This window comes from Sebastes fasciatus, chromosome 11 (genome assembly GCF_043250625.1).
Source record: "Sebastes fasciatus isolate fSebFas1 chromosome 11, fSebFas1.pri, whole genome shotgun sequence".
NCBI lineage: Eukaryota > Metazoa > Chordata > Actinopteri > Perciformes > Sebastidae > Sebastes > Sebastes fasciatus.
In genome coordinates, this window is record NC_133805.1 from 26920934 (window position 1) to 26934350 (window position 13417).

The 13417-nt window shown below is 40.6% G+C and overlaps 1 protein-coding gene across 4 annotated transcripts in view; it reads left to right on the top strand.

The window, feature by feature from the left end:
* Positions 1-13417, top strand: part of LOC141777572 (protein APCDD1) — a 69506-nt gene that overhangs the window by 30028 nt on the left and 26061 nt on the right. For 3 of the 4 annotated variants that reach the window (XM_074651962.1, XM_074651960.1, XM_074651961.1), the window contains one exon: positions 11332-11818. The exons of the other annotated variant lie outside the window; for it this stretch is intronic. In XM_074651962.1, the coding sequence (XP_074508063.1) occupies positions 11779-11818 (40 nt within the window). In that variant the 5' untranslated portion in view covers positions 11332-11778. The remainder of the gene's footprint in view (positions 1-11331; positions 11819-13417) is intronic. 4 annotated transcript variants of the gene reach the window in all.

Here is a 13417-nt window from a genome sequence, read left to right on the forward strand (position 1 = left end):
TATACATGTTTTGCATAATTGTGGATGCCTGAAACCATTTGTATCAATAATGGCAAGGCAATTGCTTAAATTTAGATTAATAAAAAGTTACATTCTGCATAATAATTAGACTCATTTTGGCTGGGTAAACAGGCAAATAAAGTAAATGAGACCCACTTTACAATCGCGTGACAGCTACGTTTTAGGTGGCCTAGGATAACATACAGTACAACATGGCTTTGGTTGACTTTAATCTCCAGTCACCTGATCACCCAGCCCGGTCTCATTCCCAAGTCATCAAATACTGAAATTTTTTCAGGGCCCTTCGGGTCTGATACCAGCCCGTTCTCATTCCTAGGGCGTTAAAAATCAAAGCATTGTCACGGCCGTCGGCGTTCGGTACTGCCACACAAAGCACCCTTTAGTGCCGGTATGAAATGCACCAGGCTTTCCATTAACTACAATGTAAACCCATCCGCGGCAACAGTAAATGCTCAAAGAAAGTGCTTTGGTGACGTAGTTTAAAGAGCGAAAGAGACACACAGGGCGGGCGGGACGAGAGGGGGATGTGTTCCGTGTGTGACGTTACATTCAACTGTTACATTGTGTCCCTTGTTCACAACGTTCAGTGTGATTTTCAGTGTACAAATGTAGTAGTTTTAAGCCCAACCATGTAGTTCTTTCCTAAACCTAACTATAGTGGTTTTGTTGCCTAAACCTAAAGTGACGCCAAGGGTAATTACAGTGGTTTTGTTGCTGAAAATAATGCAAAGCCAAGGGGCGTGACAAAGCGCTGGTATATGTGACAAGTTGGGGTGAGAACATGTTTCTGATACTGACACACAAGGCACCCTTTAGCATCTGTATGAGACGCATTGGGCTTTCAAATAACTCCATTGTAAACCTGTCCACGGCAATATTAGACGCTCAGAGCAAGTGCTCCCGAAGTCAGGAGACGTAGTTTAAAAAGCCACAATGTCTGCATAGGGAGGGGGACGGGGTGGATGGATGGGTCAAACAAACACAGGACTTTAAACCAGGAAACCGTTGTTCGTGTGAAACCAAAAGTCAACGTTGATTTATTTACATTCCTGACTAAAAGTCCATATGCGACGAGTTGGAAATGTGATTACCAACAATCAAATTTGTATTTTCAGCAAAGCACTAATAACTGATGACTTATTTATTCCCTTCAACGTACAGATCCTTATTTTAATCACGCTTTAACTGTAATACGTTAACCATTTTTTAAAGGTTTGTGTGTTTAGCCTCCCTGAATTTCAAATAATAATTGGCAAGATTCATGTTTGTCTTCAATTCAGCAACAACTTTTGACTTTAGTTTTAAAAAAGACTTTGTTCAATCTCAGCTTTTATGCCAACGTGGACAAGAAGTCCTTAAAGTGTATAAACATCGACAGTTCAATGACAACCAGACCAAGTTAATTTGATACCATCAAAAGCTCCGGAGCAGCTTCTAAACTTCGGTGATGTATTGCTTTGACATTTTTTGCTTTAATGACACAATGTGTGCTGTGGTCTCTTGTATCTACGTATTACAAACAACTTCCATAAACATAAAATACATCATTTTATGTGCAGCGCAAGATGTTCCATCTCATAGATGTTTACAGCATGCAAACATAAAACCGTTATTAACTGGCACTAGCTGGCATTTATTAATATGAAAAGTTCTTTTTATGACTCTAAACTCCCATCTTCCTAAATCCCTCCCATAAATAAGAATATCATCAACATGTCTGGGTGAAAACAAGGTCTAAAAAAAGTTCTTCTAATTTAAAAGTGATGGCGTGGCTTTAAAAGGCGGTGATGGATGCGTTTTGGGGAGTATTTCATCTCCCGGCATCATCAGAATCCACAGTGTGACGTCTGATTTGTGTGGCCCCTCTTCGCTCATCTTCCTGCCACCTGTGAGCAGAACGTTCTGGATAGTCAGGAAGCGTTTCGTGGCTTTCTGTTCCTCCTCCCCAGACTCATGCCAAAGCCTTTGAAGCATGCAGCTGCCTGTCACATCCAGGGGAAAACCACTTGGACAAAAATGAAATGAAATCTCTAGATCTGACTTCGTGGCAACCCTTCAACAGAACTGTCATTTGTTGTTGATTCCTTTTTCATGTTTTGTGGCGAGATGCTGCCCCGCAAACATTATGTTGAACAAAATGCTGTTAACACATGGGACAACATCTGCTGTCTCTATCTTTTTAATCAGGACTTGTTGGACAGATGGTTTCAAAACTGTTTAAACAGTGAGAATTTTATGTCCATTAAATCCAAATCAAAAACTTGTATTAAATCCGTGGCCCCCATTGGGATCAACGTGCTACGACTTTTAGTAGTAATCCGACAGACATTCTGCACACACATCGCACAGCAGTCTGTGAAATAGTCACGAAATTTATCCCAAGGCATTTAGTGTGCAATAAGAACGCTGTTCTTGCTTTGGCGTGCCATTTGTACACCATGTAGTCTGACTGCAATGTAAATCCATCGTGTAAAAATGCTATGCTCAGAGCTGAGATGCACCAGGTTTTCCATTGACTGCAATGTAAACCCATTCGCGGCAACAGTAAACACCCAGAGAAAGTGCGCCGGGAGTGTGGTGACGTAGTTTGAAGAGTGGAAAGCCACAACCAGGGCGGGCGGGAGGGGAGGTGGATGGGTCCAACACACACAGGGCTTTCGTCCAGGAGACCGCCGTTATGTTTCGCTTTCACGTCACAATCAGCTGTTCATTCGTGTCCCGTGTTCACAACGTTCAGTGTCATTTTCACTTCACAGATGTAGTAGTTTTAAGCCCAACTGTAGTTTTTTCCTAAACCTAACTAAGTGGTTTTGTTGCCTAAACTTTTAGTGACACCATGGGGCATGACGCGGCAGTATGACAAGTTGAGATGAGAACGTGTTGAATGTCGAGCTATTTATGCACCTTCCTGTGAGATCGAGTGTCGACGCCTGGACCTTTTTTTAGTCCAAAATGTTTAAAACAATAAATGCTACGGACAAAGTTGGTACAAAGGTTCCGATATAATTTTGTCCTCAGTCTTCAAAAGGCACACAATTTGAGTTTTGGGCTATTAACGCATGAGCTTTGAGCTCTCCAGCAGTTCTGAAGAAGCACACTGGCAGCTTTACTTCTTCTTGTTTTTCTTTTTCCTTTTATCCCCTCTTTTCAAATACTTAGTACCTACAGAGCTGGTTTTCTGGTCACTAGAAGAATCCATCGTGTATATTTATGGTTATGGTTGTGCTTTTAGCATAAATCACTGCTGCTTCAGTTCGGCTGAAGGCCTCTGCTTCCTCTTCTTAATGCAGAGCAGGATGATGTCGAGTCAGCCTGTGTGTTCACCGAGCAGCTGGCACCACGGAGGACAAACGGGGGCCTGTCAGAGAAGGCCAGAGGCCGCTGGATGGGCCAGAGGCCACAAAAACCACAAGAATCCTGACTGGCAGAGCAGCTTAGGCCTCTTTTAGGTTGATTTAGAGGGAGAAAGGGTCGTGCTGCATCATAGATTTCTGCGAATTTCAAGTATTTTATCTTTTTTCGGCTTGTGCCAGCAATTAAGCTTCTCCCCCTTCTTTCCACTTTTATCATTTTGTTGTTTTTTCTTCCGTCAGAAGGAGCCATGTGCTGCAGCTCATTCTTGTTCACTATGAAAAACAACCTCGGCCGTCCTGAAAATCGCCTTAGGTAAACAATCCTTCACAGAAAACATGACAGCTTATGGGATCTGTCAATGTTTCAATTTTATCATTATTGCTCTGAGCCGGGCTGAGTGTTTTCATATCAGCGCTGCATTACGTTACGCTCTGCTTACTGTCAATCACCTCACACCCGCATGAAGACCTGGAGCTCTCCAGGAGGAAGTAATCGCTCAAAAGCTTGTTGCCTTACAAACGTTTGTGGGGGTTCCCGTGGGGGTGTTTTTTTCAAGCTACTATAAGTTGGTCATGAAAGTCTGGTTTTATAAATGATATTTAAAAAAATGTTAAATGATTGAGGGAAAAGAAAACAAGATGCAGACAGCAGGAATTGTGTTTCAGCCTCTGCATGTTATTGTCTCCCTTGTTTCTGTGATTTTTTTTATTATTATTTTTTCAGGGACAATTTCTCCTTGACCCTGCAGTTCTACACAATGGAATCTCTCATTGCACATGGGAGTATTTATCAACGCAACACAGATGAAAAGACCTCTCTCCCCTCCTCCACCTCTCTCTCTGTCTCTGTGTTTCCCGCTCCCAGTCTGGATTGATTTAACTGTACTGTTTCAATTGTCTTTGCAGCAGCAGATGTCGGCCATATTGAAACAGAACTTGGAGCCAGGCCTTCTCGACTGAGCTCGGGGGCCACCTCGATAGTTTGACTCATTGTTTGACTGCCGAGTGTCACAGTTGTCCTTCTGCAGTTGGAGCAAACGCAGATATATTTCACAAGCGTTGTCTCAGTTTATTCATGAAAATTACTCAGTTGTATAATGTCGTCTGTGACTCTGGAGGAGAAAATAACTCCTTGTGATGTAATCGGGGTTATCCCGGTGAGGACTTGAAGACTTTTTTTCGTCTAAACATTGCATTACAAACTGGGGATTTCAAATGTTGAGTTTGAGAATCAGACTCGGAGGCTCCACTGAAACAGGCTATTGAGTTGCATTATGGGAATTGTAGGATCCAGTGTTTTTCAAGCTCGACGTTAGGATATCTTGGCTTCTGCTGCACAGATTTTGACCATTCCTCATTTAATCTGTCTCTCATTTCCCCACAACTTTTATGGAATTGAAGTACTAAATCATTGGAGTGCTCCTTTAACTGCATGATCGATGGCAGCTGTTCCGAGAAAGACGCTGAGAGGGCCAGAAAATCAAGTAAAAGTATACTCTCTATTTGAAAGATGACAAATCTCACGGTACTTGAGTTTTTCTTGCAGGGTGAATCTCTCTTATACCCAAAGGGGAATATATGAACAGTATAGCCATGACTAATATTCAGTATAAAGAAAGTGACTTGAAACTTGCTCATTTTGATTGGATTTAACTCCTAGGGAATTATCACATAACTGCCGTTCCCCTCCGCTGTACGAAGCATTTTAGCATCTTTCAGCTCATTGTTTTGATTTTGTGGCTGACAACTTTACTGTGCTCACTCTCACCGCTCTCATCAGCATCGTTTCTGGCCACAGCAGGCTCTAAAAAAACTGACTGACAAAGTTAACACCTAGGTATATTTAGCCACTAAAGAGCCAGATATATCCATTAGGAGTTAGTGGAGACTTATAACAGAGCTGAATATACAACAGAGTACACAACTCCAAGTGAATGCTATGTTTCTGCGTATTTGCTGATTGAGTAAATAAGCAACTGTTTGCTAACACGTTTTCCATCTCAACTTAGAAGTTGTCAGTGTTTTGTTTCCGACTTTTTTTTCTGCTGCCAAGTGCCCAAATGATGTGTTAATGCCAGTGGGGAACCTCCGGCGTTGAGAAGTGAAGCAAGTGCCGAAGTGCCTTAAACTTGCATTCTTCATAACAGCCAGCAGGGGGCGACTCCTCTGGTTGCAAAAAGAAGTCTGATTGTATAGAAGTCTATGAGAAAATGAGCCTACTTCTCACTTGATTTATTACCTCTGTAAACATTGTAAACATGAGTTTATGGTCTCAATCACTAGTTTCAAGTCTTCTTCAATACAGCATGATGTTCATTTTGTAAATTATGATCCAATTTAGAGTCAAATAGACCATAAAGCAGGGGATGCTTTAGGGCGTGGCTACCTTGTGATTGATAGGTTGCTACCACTGCGTTGTCCAGTCTCGGTTTTGTCCCTGTTTTTTTCTTAGAACTTTAGGGTTAATTATAAGTTAATTGTAATATTTTGGTGGACTAAAATGACTTATTCAGCGTACAGCTGTACTTAGCGCCACCCTCTCGTGTCACTTATGGTTGCAAAAAAACAGATGGCGAGGGCCTAAATGCCGAACTCAAGGCTTCAAAAGGGCAGTCTGCAATGGGTGACGTCACGGAGACTACGTCCCTTTCTTATATGCAGTCTATGGTTAATGCAGATTTAAGTAGCTTTAAAATCATCTGCCCACTGCCTGCTCCACTAAATGCACCTGTGCATCCTTTTATATACATTTCCCTTTATATACATTATTTAAAACCTTTGGGGTCTCTTCTAGCATTTAAGATCCTGTGAGTTTGAGCAACGTTTGGGTGCACAGCATAAGTTTGTCTGACCCACCAGTAAGTCAGTTGAAGAGGTTAAACTTGAGATGATTGCTAACATGTTCCTGAAAACACATTACTACTGCTGTCAGTAACTCCGCTGGCCTGATCTACAGTAACAAACAATCAACAGTTAAACAATTAACATCCCATAACTCAGTTTTATGATCACTGCGCGCCTCGCCCTTCTCGCTACGCCTTTTACAGCGCCCTCCAGAAAATGACACAAACGTCTACGGGGAGACATGAAGAAAGAGGCAAACAGAAAACAGCGCAGTCATCCAGTTCTTCAGAACACAGCTTTAATCAGAAACAGAGAGAGACAGCAACTTTGAAATGTCCCCGCTCACATTCATCTGCTCTGACATGTTTAGGGACACTAATGATAAAGGCTTAATGCAAAAAACATGTTAGAAAGATCCCTTTAAAGAGGGAATAACAAGTTTACAGGAATAATCATAATATTAACATTCCCTATAGGAAATGTGAGGGTACAAGGTTTTCACTGGTTATACTGTCCCATTGAGCCTTTTGACAGTCAAAGCAGTCTTATTTCCACCTCTCATAGATCACATTCCTGCCGTGACACAAAGAGAGTGCAGTGATGCTTTGATTAGCCACACAGGACAACGCAGGGGTCAACACACCAGAACAAGCCTCCCAGTTTCACCTCCCTGCCTCCAGCCTCTCCTTCTATACAGCTCTTCTTATTAATACCCCTTCCGGGCTTCTTGCAAATCCCATCAGTCTGTTTGTCCGGATCTCGCTCGGCAGCTTTTCCGGATCTTGAGAAAAGAAGGAATTGAGGGAGAGAGAGAGAGAGAGAGAGGAGGGCTGGACTCACTCTCCCAGAGCGTGAATCCCGGATTAGAGGAAAAAGAGCAAATACCATGGAGCGTATAGAGGGAGGCAGCCGTGAGGGTTAAGACGCCAAACAATAGAAATTAATTAGAACTCCCTCAGTGGAGCATTGCTCTACTGATTAAGGATTGGAGGATTATTGGATAAGCACGTGAAATACTGTTTCTGTGTACGACGGGGCCTCCTTCACTATCATCTCTCTACACGTGAAAGCATGGATGTAAACTTTACACTGCAAAAAATAGTTTGGCCATAACATTTTTTAAGTTGACTGAAATAGAAAGCAATACATATGTAAAAGTGTATCAACCCTTTAAACCCTAAAAATAAAAAATGTGCTCTTTAGTTTCCCCTTAAGTGCGTTTAAGGTAAAAATGATCTTCTTCCACGCTGTCTGACAGGTTCTTTTGTATTAATTGACTTAATTATCAAGCAAAAACTCGGAATATTGATCAGTTCAAGCTTCTCAAATGTGAAGATTTGATGCCTTTCTCTGTTTTATACGTATAACTGTGAATTGCAAAAAAAACAAATTTTTCTCACATAAAGGGACTATTTGTAACTTTCAGAAATGCTTGTTAACAGCGACACCTGTGGCCGTGAAATCAACGAAAGTCAGCGTCGAGCTCGCACTTGCTCGCTCTAAATAGACATGAACGAGCATCGCTCAAAACAGTGAGGCGACACACGTCAGCTAAAAGCACAATATCACTCTATATTTCAGCTGCTTGGCAGTAATGTTAGCTGACCAGACAAAGGTCTCTCCATGAATCAATGCTGATCCTAGTGTTGGCTTTTCCTGCCTCAGCGCAGGCTCAGGCAGCGGGGCTACTCAACGAGTTACGTTATCGCCTCCCAACCGCAGCCGGCAGCCGCAGGGAGACACCGGCACCCGGTCGGTAACGAGACGACAACGTAACACGTGGAGGAGCCCCGTCACTTCACAAGACAGAGCTGCAGCATTTATTTCTGCACAAACGTCCCCTGTACATTCACTAGATATTCTCAGAGCTAAACTAACTCTTCTGCAGTGTGGAGTGAGCGCGCGTTCACGTCTAGTAGAGGTGGAGCAAGTACGCGAGAACGCGCGCTCTGTCTGAGTGAAGGTAAGCAGGCAGCGGAGACGAGGCTACGGCCACACGCGAGCGCGCATATGCGAACGCGCATGTGTGGCGCCCCGCTACATTTATAAGCTTAAAAAGTTACAAACAGTCCCCTTAAGACTAATTTATCACTATTTTCTGACATTTTATAGACAAAAGATTAACAATTTTTTTTTATAAATCTGATGGACAGATTAATCAATAATGAAAGTATTCATTAGTTGCAGTCTTAATTCTGTATCAGCTTGTTCTTCATTAAAGTACACTGAGTGAAATACTCAGACCCAGGTTGTTTATGTCTCCACCTTTACATCGAATTGAAATATTTTAGAGGCCTTGTACATCATTTTGTGCGCATTTCCCCAAAACTCAGTCTGAAATATTTGGTATCATTGGATACATTGGGTTCTGTGCTATAATTTAAAATAAAGAGAGTTTGTGCTGACTGACCTACCGAGCTGGTCAGTGAGTTTTAAAGGGGAACTCCACTGATTTTACACATCAGAGTCTGTTTACAGGTCTTTGGGAGTACTACTGTATATGTGCAAAAAAGTTGTATAAAGCAGTTTGTGGCTACAGAGGAAGCTGTGTGAAGTCAGATAAATGACCTCAAGTGATGTCACTTGAGTCAGCGTCGGTTGTGTTAGAAAGAAGTGAGTTGACCAGACCTCTGTAGCTCCTCATCTCTGATTGTGGCTAGCAGCTCGAGGCCATATTACCGATTACTGTCAAACAAAAACCCAAATCTTGGGGCGGCTGTAGCTCAGTGGGTAGAGCGGGTCGTTCTTTAACCACAAGGTTGACGTTTTGATCCCCGGCTCCTACTGTCTGCATGTCGCAGTGTCCTTGAGTGAAACACTGAACCCCAAGTTACTCCCCGGGTGCTTTACAGCAGCTCACTGCTCCTAAATGCTTAGGATGGGTTAAATGCAGAGGTCATTGTAATTAAGTTTAAGTTACGTTTTTTAAAGTTTTAAATCTCTGATTAAACTGTTGGCGGTCAAGTAGCATTATGGGTAATGTAGTTGCCAAGTTTTCACAAGGAAGAAGACCGCGTGAAATTAAAAAAAAACAATATCTCTGGTTCTGCTGCATCGATTTCGATCATTTTCTTTAAACTGTCCATTGTGAGTCTGACAATGTTAAATGTATAATGTTATAATGTGAGTACTTATAATTGTTCTACTGTAGTAAAACGTACATCAGCAAATCATGTTTGGTGGAGCTTTAACAGGATCTCATTCTCTATTCTCTAAATTCATCAAAACAAGAAGCATAATATATTTCTGCTGATAATCAGTGATTGTAAATTTAAATTGACAGAAAATACAGTAAAAGAAAAAAAAATAGGTTTGGTCCTTTAGTGCAGATACAGTCCGTGTTCAAAGGCAGATATAACACAGTTGGCTCAGTGTCAGAGTGGCTGACTGGATGAATGAAGAGGAGCTGGATACGCTCGCCTCCGGGGTCAAAAGATCAGAGACACAACAGCAGAGAGACACAAGTTGAAAAGAGACAGATAGTTGGAAACTCAAGGCCAAGGTCTCTCTCTCACACGCACACGCACACACACACACACACACACACACACACACACACACGCACATGCAAACGCACACGCGCACACACACACACATACACACACACACACACACACACACACACACACACACACACACACACACACACACACAGGTGGCCGGGGAGGAAAAGGCTCTGTGAAGCTTTGTTGTTCCTCCCTCGCTCCCTCTAGGCAGGCTAATGATGAGAAGGTCTATAATTTGAGGGCCACGGTCGAAAAAAATGTGCGGCATTCATCATGACTGATAACAAGCAGGATGTTGGACACAAACGAAAAGAATGAAAACTCAACAGTAGAGGCTCAGTGTGGTCCCAGGACAACTTTATCACTAATTAATCCCAAATAACACAAATCCAGTTTGATTACCCCTTCACTATTCTATCTGTGTAAACCATTTTAACAGCCCAATATCACTGCAACAACAGATGCTTGTTTTGCAACAAGAGCGAGTACAAAAACCTTTACATTTGACCATGTTTGAGCCCATGTACTGTACATAATGTCAGATGGACTAATTGTAAAAAAAAAATGCTGCTTATAATCAGTGATTGTAAATTTAAATTGACAGAAAACATAGTAAAAGAAAATAACTAGGTTTGATGGTTTAGTGCAGATGCAGTCAGTGTTTAAGTCACAGTTGGCTCAGTGTCAGTGTGGCTGACTGGATGAATGAAGAGGAGCTGGAGACTCTAATGCTGTATTGAAGAAGACTTGAAACTAGCAATTGAGACCATAAACTCATGTTTACAATGTTTACTGAGGTAATAAATCAAGTGAGAAGTAGCGTCATTTTCTCATAAACTTCTATACAATCAGACTTCTTTTTGCAACCAGAGGAGTCGCCTCCTGCTGGCTGTTAGAAAGAATGCAAGTTTAAGGCACTTCTGCATTGGCTTCACTTTTCAGACACCCAGAGTTGCCCTCTGTATGAAAGGTATGAATAGATAAAACATCTTCACTGCAAAAATTGTCTCGAATGGAGTTAAAAATCTGGTTTTCTTCAAACCTGGTGGAAAAAAATATGCATGGAGTGGCAGAATTTATTTTTAATTCAGTTTTGAATTTGAAGATTTTGCTTGTAAAGTGTCATTTTATTTATTTATTTATTTTTATTTTTAATATTTTATTTTTTCCTTTTTTTCAAGGCTGTTTTCATATATGCAATCCACTGTTTGTAATTACAACAGTCTATAAACCAACTTTTAAGTAGATGAGCTTGCAGACAAACCCATCAAGTACACTTAGAGAAAACAACCTCAACATTCAAAACCACAACAAAACCAAGAAAATAAATAACAATAATAATAATGACAAAAAGAAAGAGTAGAATAAAGTGAAAAAGTAAATGTCATTTTAAAGGAAGTTATTGAACAATTGTTTTATATATATATATATATATATATATATATGGCACCATCATGTTATGATGGTATGATGTTGATGCTGCTTTGGAAGTTTGGATTAAGTAATAATGAAATTATTTTTAAATTGATTTGAAGATATTTTAAGACTCAAAACATCTCCAGATTCAACAGTTGACCAACACATCTTGTACATTAATTTTGTTGCAGTATGCATCTAAGGGGAGAAAACTTGAACCCACTCCACGCCCCTAAAGTCTCCACAGAGGCGGAGGAAGAGTCCAGTCTGTGAACACACAAGTACAAACACTCCTCCAGGACGCACAGGAGGACGCGCGTAAAAGCAACCGAGCTGCTTCATTTCAGCAGTGAACGACAGCGTTGAACTCCACAGTGTCCCGTAGTGAAGTTTGGACTTTTACTTCGTTTTCTTGTAGCGTTTTGTTTGTTTTGAACCTCAGATTTACAGCGGAGGGTTTTATTCTCTGTGGCGAACCAGTGTTGCTTTATGATGCTCGGATATCTCAGGAGTGTTTGCTCCACGCTTTGGATACACAATGTGAGGATTTGTGCAGGAATAATTAAGGACGCTGCGTAAAAGGAAAACCCAAAGTCCCCAGTGTCACCAAGCTCGTTTCAAACCCTCCAAAGTGCGGAATGGGGCCGTCATCTACACTGCTCCTCGTTGCTTTTTTGGGTAAGAAACTTTTTACATGAATTGACTTTGATCCATGGAAGTGCAGCAAATATGAATGTTTGAGTGGAAAACATGTTTTGACTCCACGTGTGCATGGAAAACCACATGCGTAAAAACAAGCTGTTGTGCCAAATATAAAGAAGATGAGATCATCCAAATTATTTATGCACTTTTTAGAAATGCAAGTGGATTTTTAAAATGTTATCTGTCAGATAGCAACCTGACATGCCCCTCTTCACCTCAGCACACCTGCTTACCATCATGGCTGTGTGTTTGTGTCCAACAGGACTAACAGTAATAATATGATCTGGATAAGTTATCCCTTATGCCACAGTGATGAACATGTTTGAGGGCTAAAAGGCAATAAAAAGCTTCCCTGGGGCTGCTGGGCAGATGAAAGCACTCAGAGAGTTAAGAGCCACTTAAAACATCCATTCCTGATGAAAACCCTGTCTGAGCAGCAGAGGATTATGGGACTGCAGTTGACCCAATCCATCTGCTGGCAGTGACAGTGGAAGGCAACATTTGGCTGCAACTTCAAATGACTGGGTTGAGATAAAACGATATTTTGGAGTCCCACTTATCCTTAAGTGTGTTTGAGTGAATATAACGTTCAATTAGGTGGTGTGTTATTGCAGCCTTTCGTAGTGGCAATGAAAATGCACTGTCAGCCTAGATTAGTGTGTGCTGTAAATTTACCATGGAGGATAAAAAACCTCAGCGAGATCTATGGAGAGTTAAAGTTTAAAAAAGACTCAGAAAGAGACATGAAGCAGCAGCTGCATGCACTTCACCTTTTTACTGATATCAATCTAATGAGTCTTCTGCTGGGCCTCAATAGGGTCTTAAGATTTATTACACCTGTAAATGTTCAGCAGTGTTTTCAAAATGCAAAAGAACAATTTAACTGTTTGCTCAAGTAATCACTTATCCTACAACTTTTTATGTTCACCTTGATGTTGGATTGAGAAGAAGTGAAGATATGTGTGAGTCTGTAACAACAATAATGGAAACAAAACAAAGCCATTTAGCAATTTTAAATATCATTTTTAGTACTAGAACTTGACCGATATTTCATGAGGCTGAAATCAATATTGATATTTACTGTAAGAGATAAAAAAGAAAAAGAAAAGTCTGCAAATTCTAAATGAACTTTTTTTACTCAAACACGACAAACTTTTTTTTTAAGTAATGCACACAAATTCGTAATTTGACAGAGCGTTATGTGATATTTGAGTTATATCATTTAACTGTATGTTTATCAACTGTGACGATTAATATAAAATCATGGTAAATTTTGAAAAGTAAACTTCACTGGAAATTGAACTAATTAATCATTACAAATAAATGTTATAACAGAAAAATGTATTTGGATTCAGTGAAACAAGTGTCAAAACTACATCAAAATTACCCCATAAAACAAAGATATACTAGTCATAGTTTATTTATTTGCATACTATACTGTTGCATACATACAGCTAACAAAATATAATACATTGATGTTTTTTTTAAAAAAGAATTGTGCTAGTGCGATTAAAAAAAACGAAACAAACAAATTGGTTTATAATATAAACAAAGTGCAACATTGTGGGACAGGTA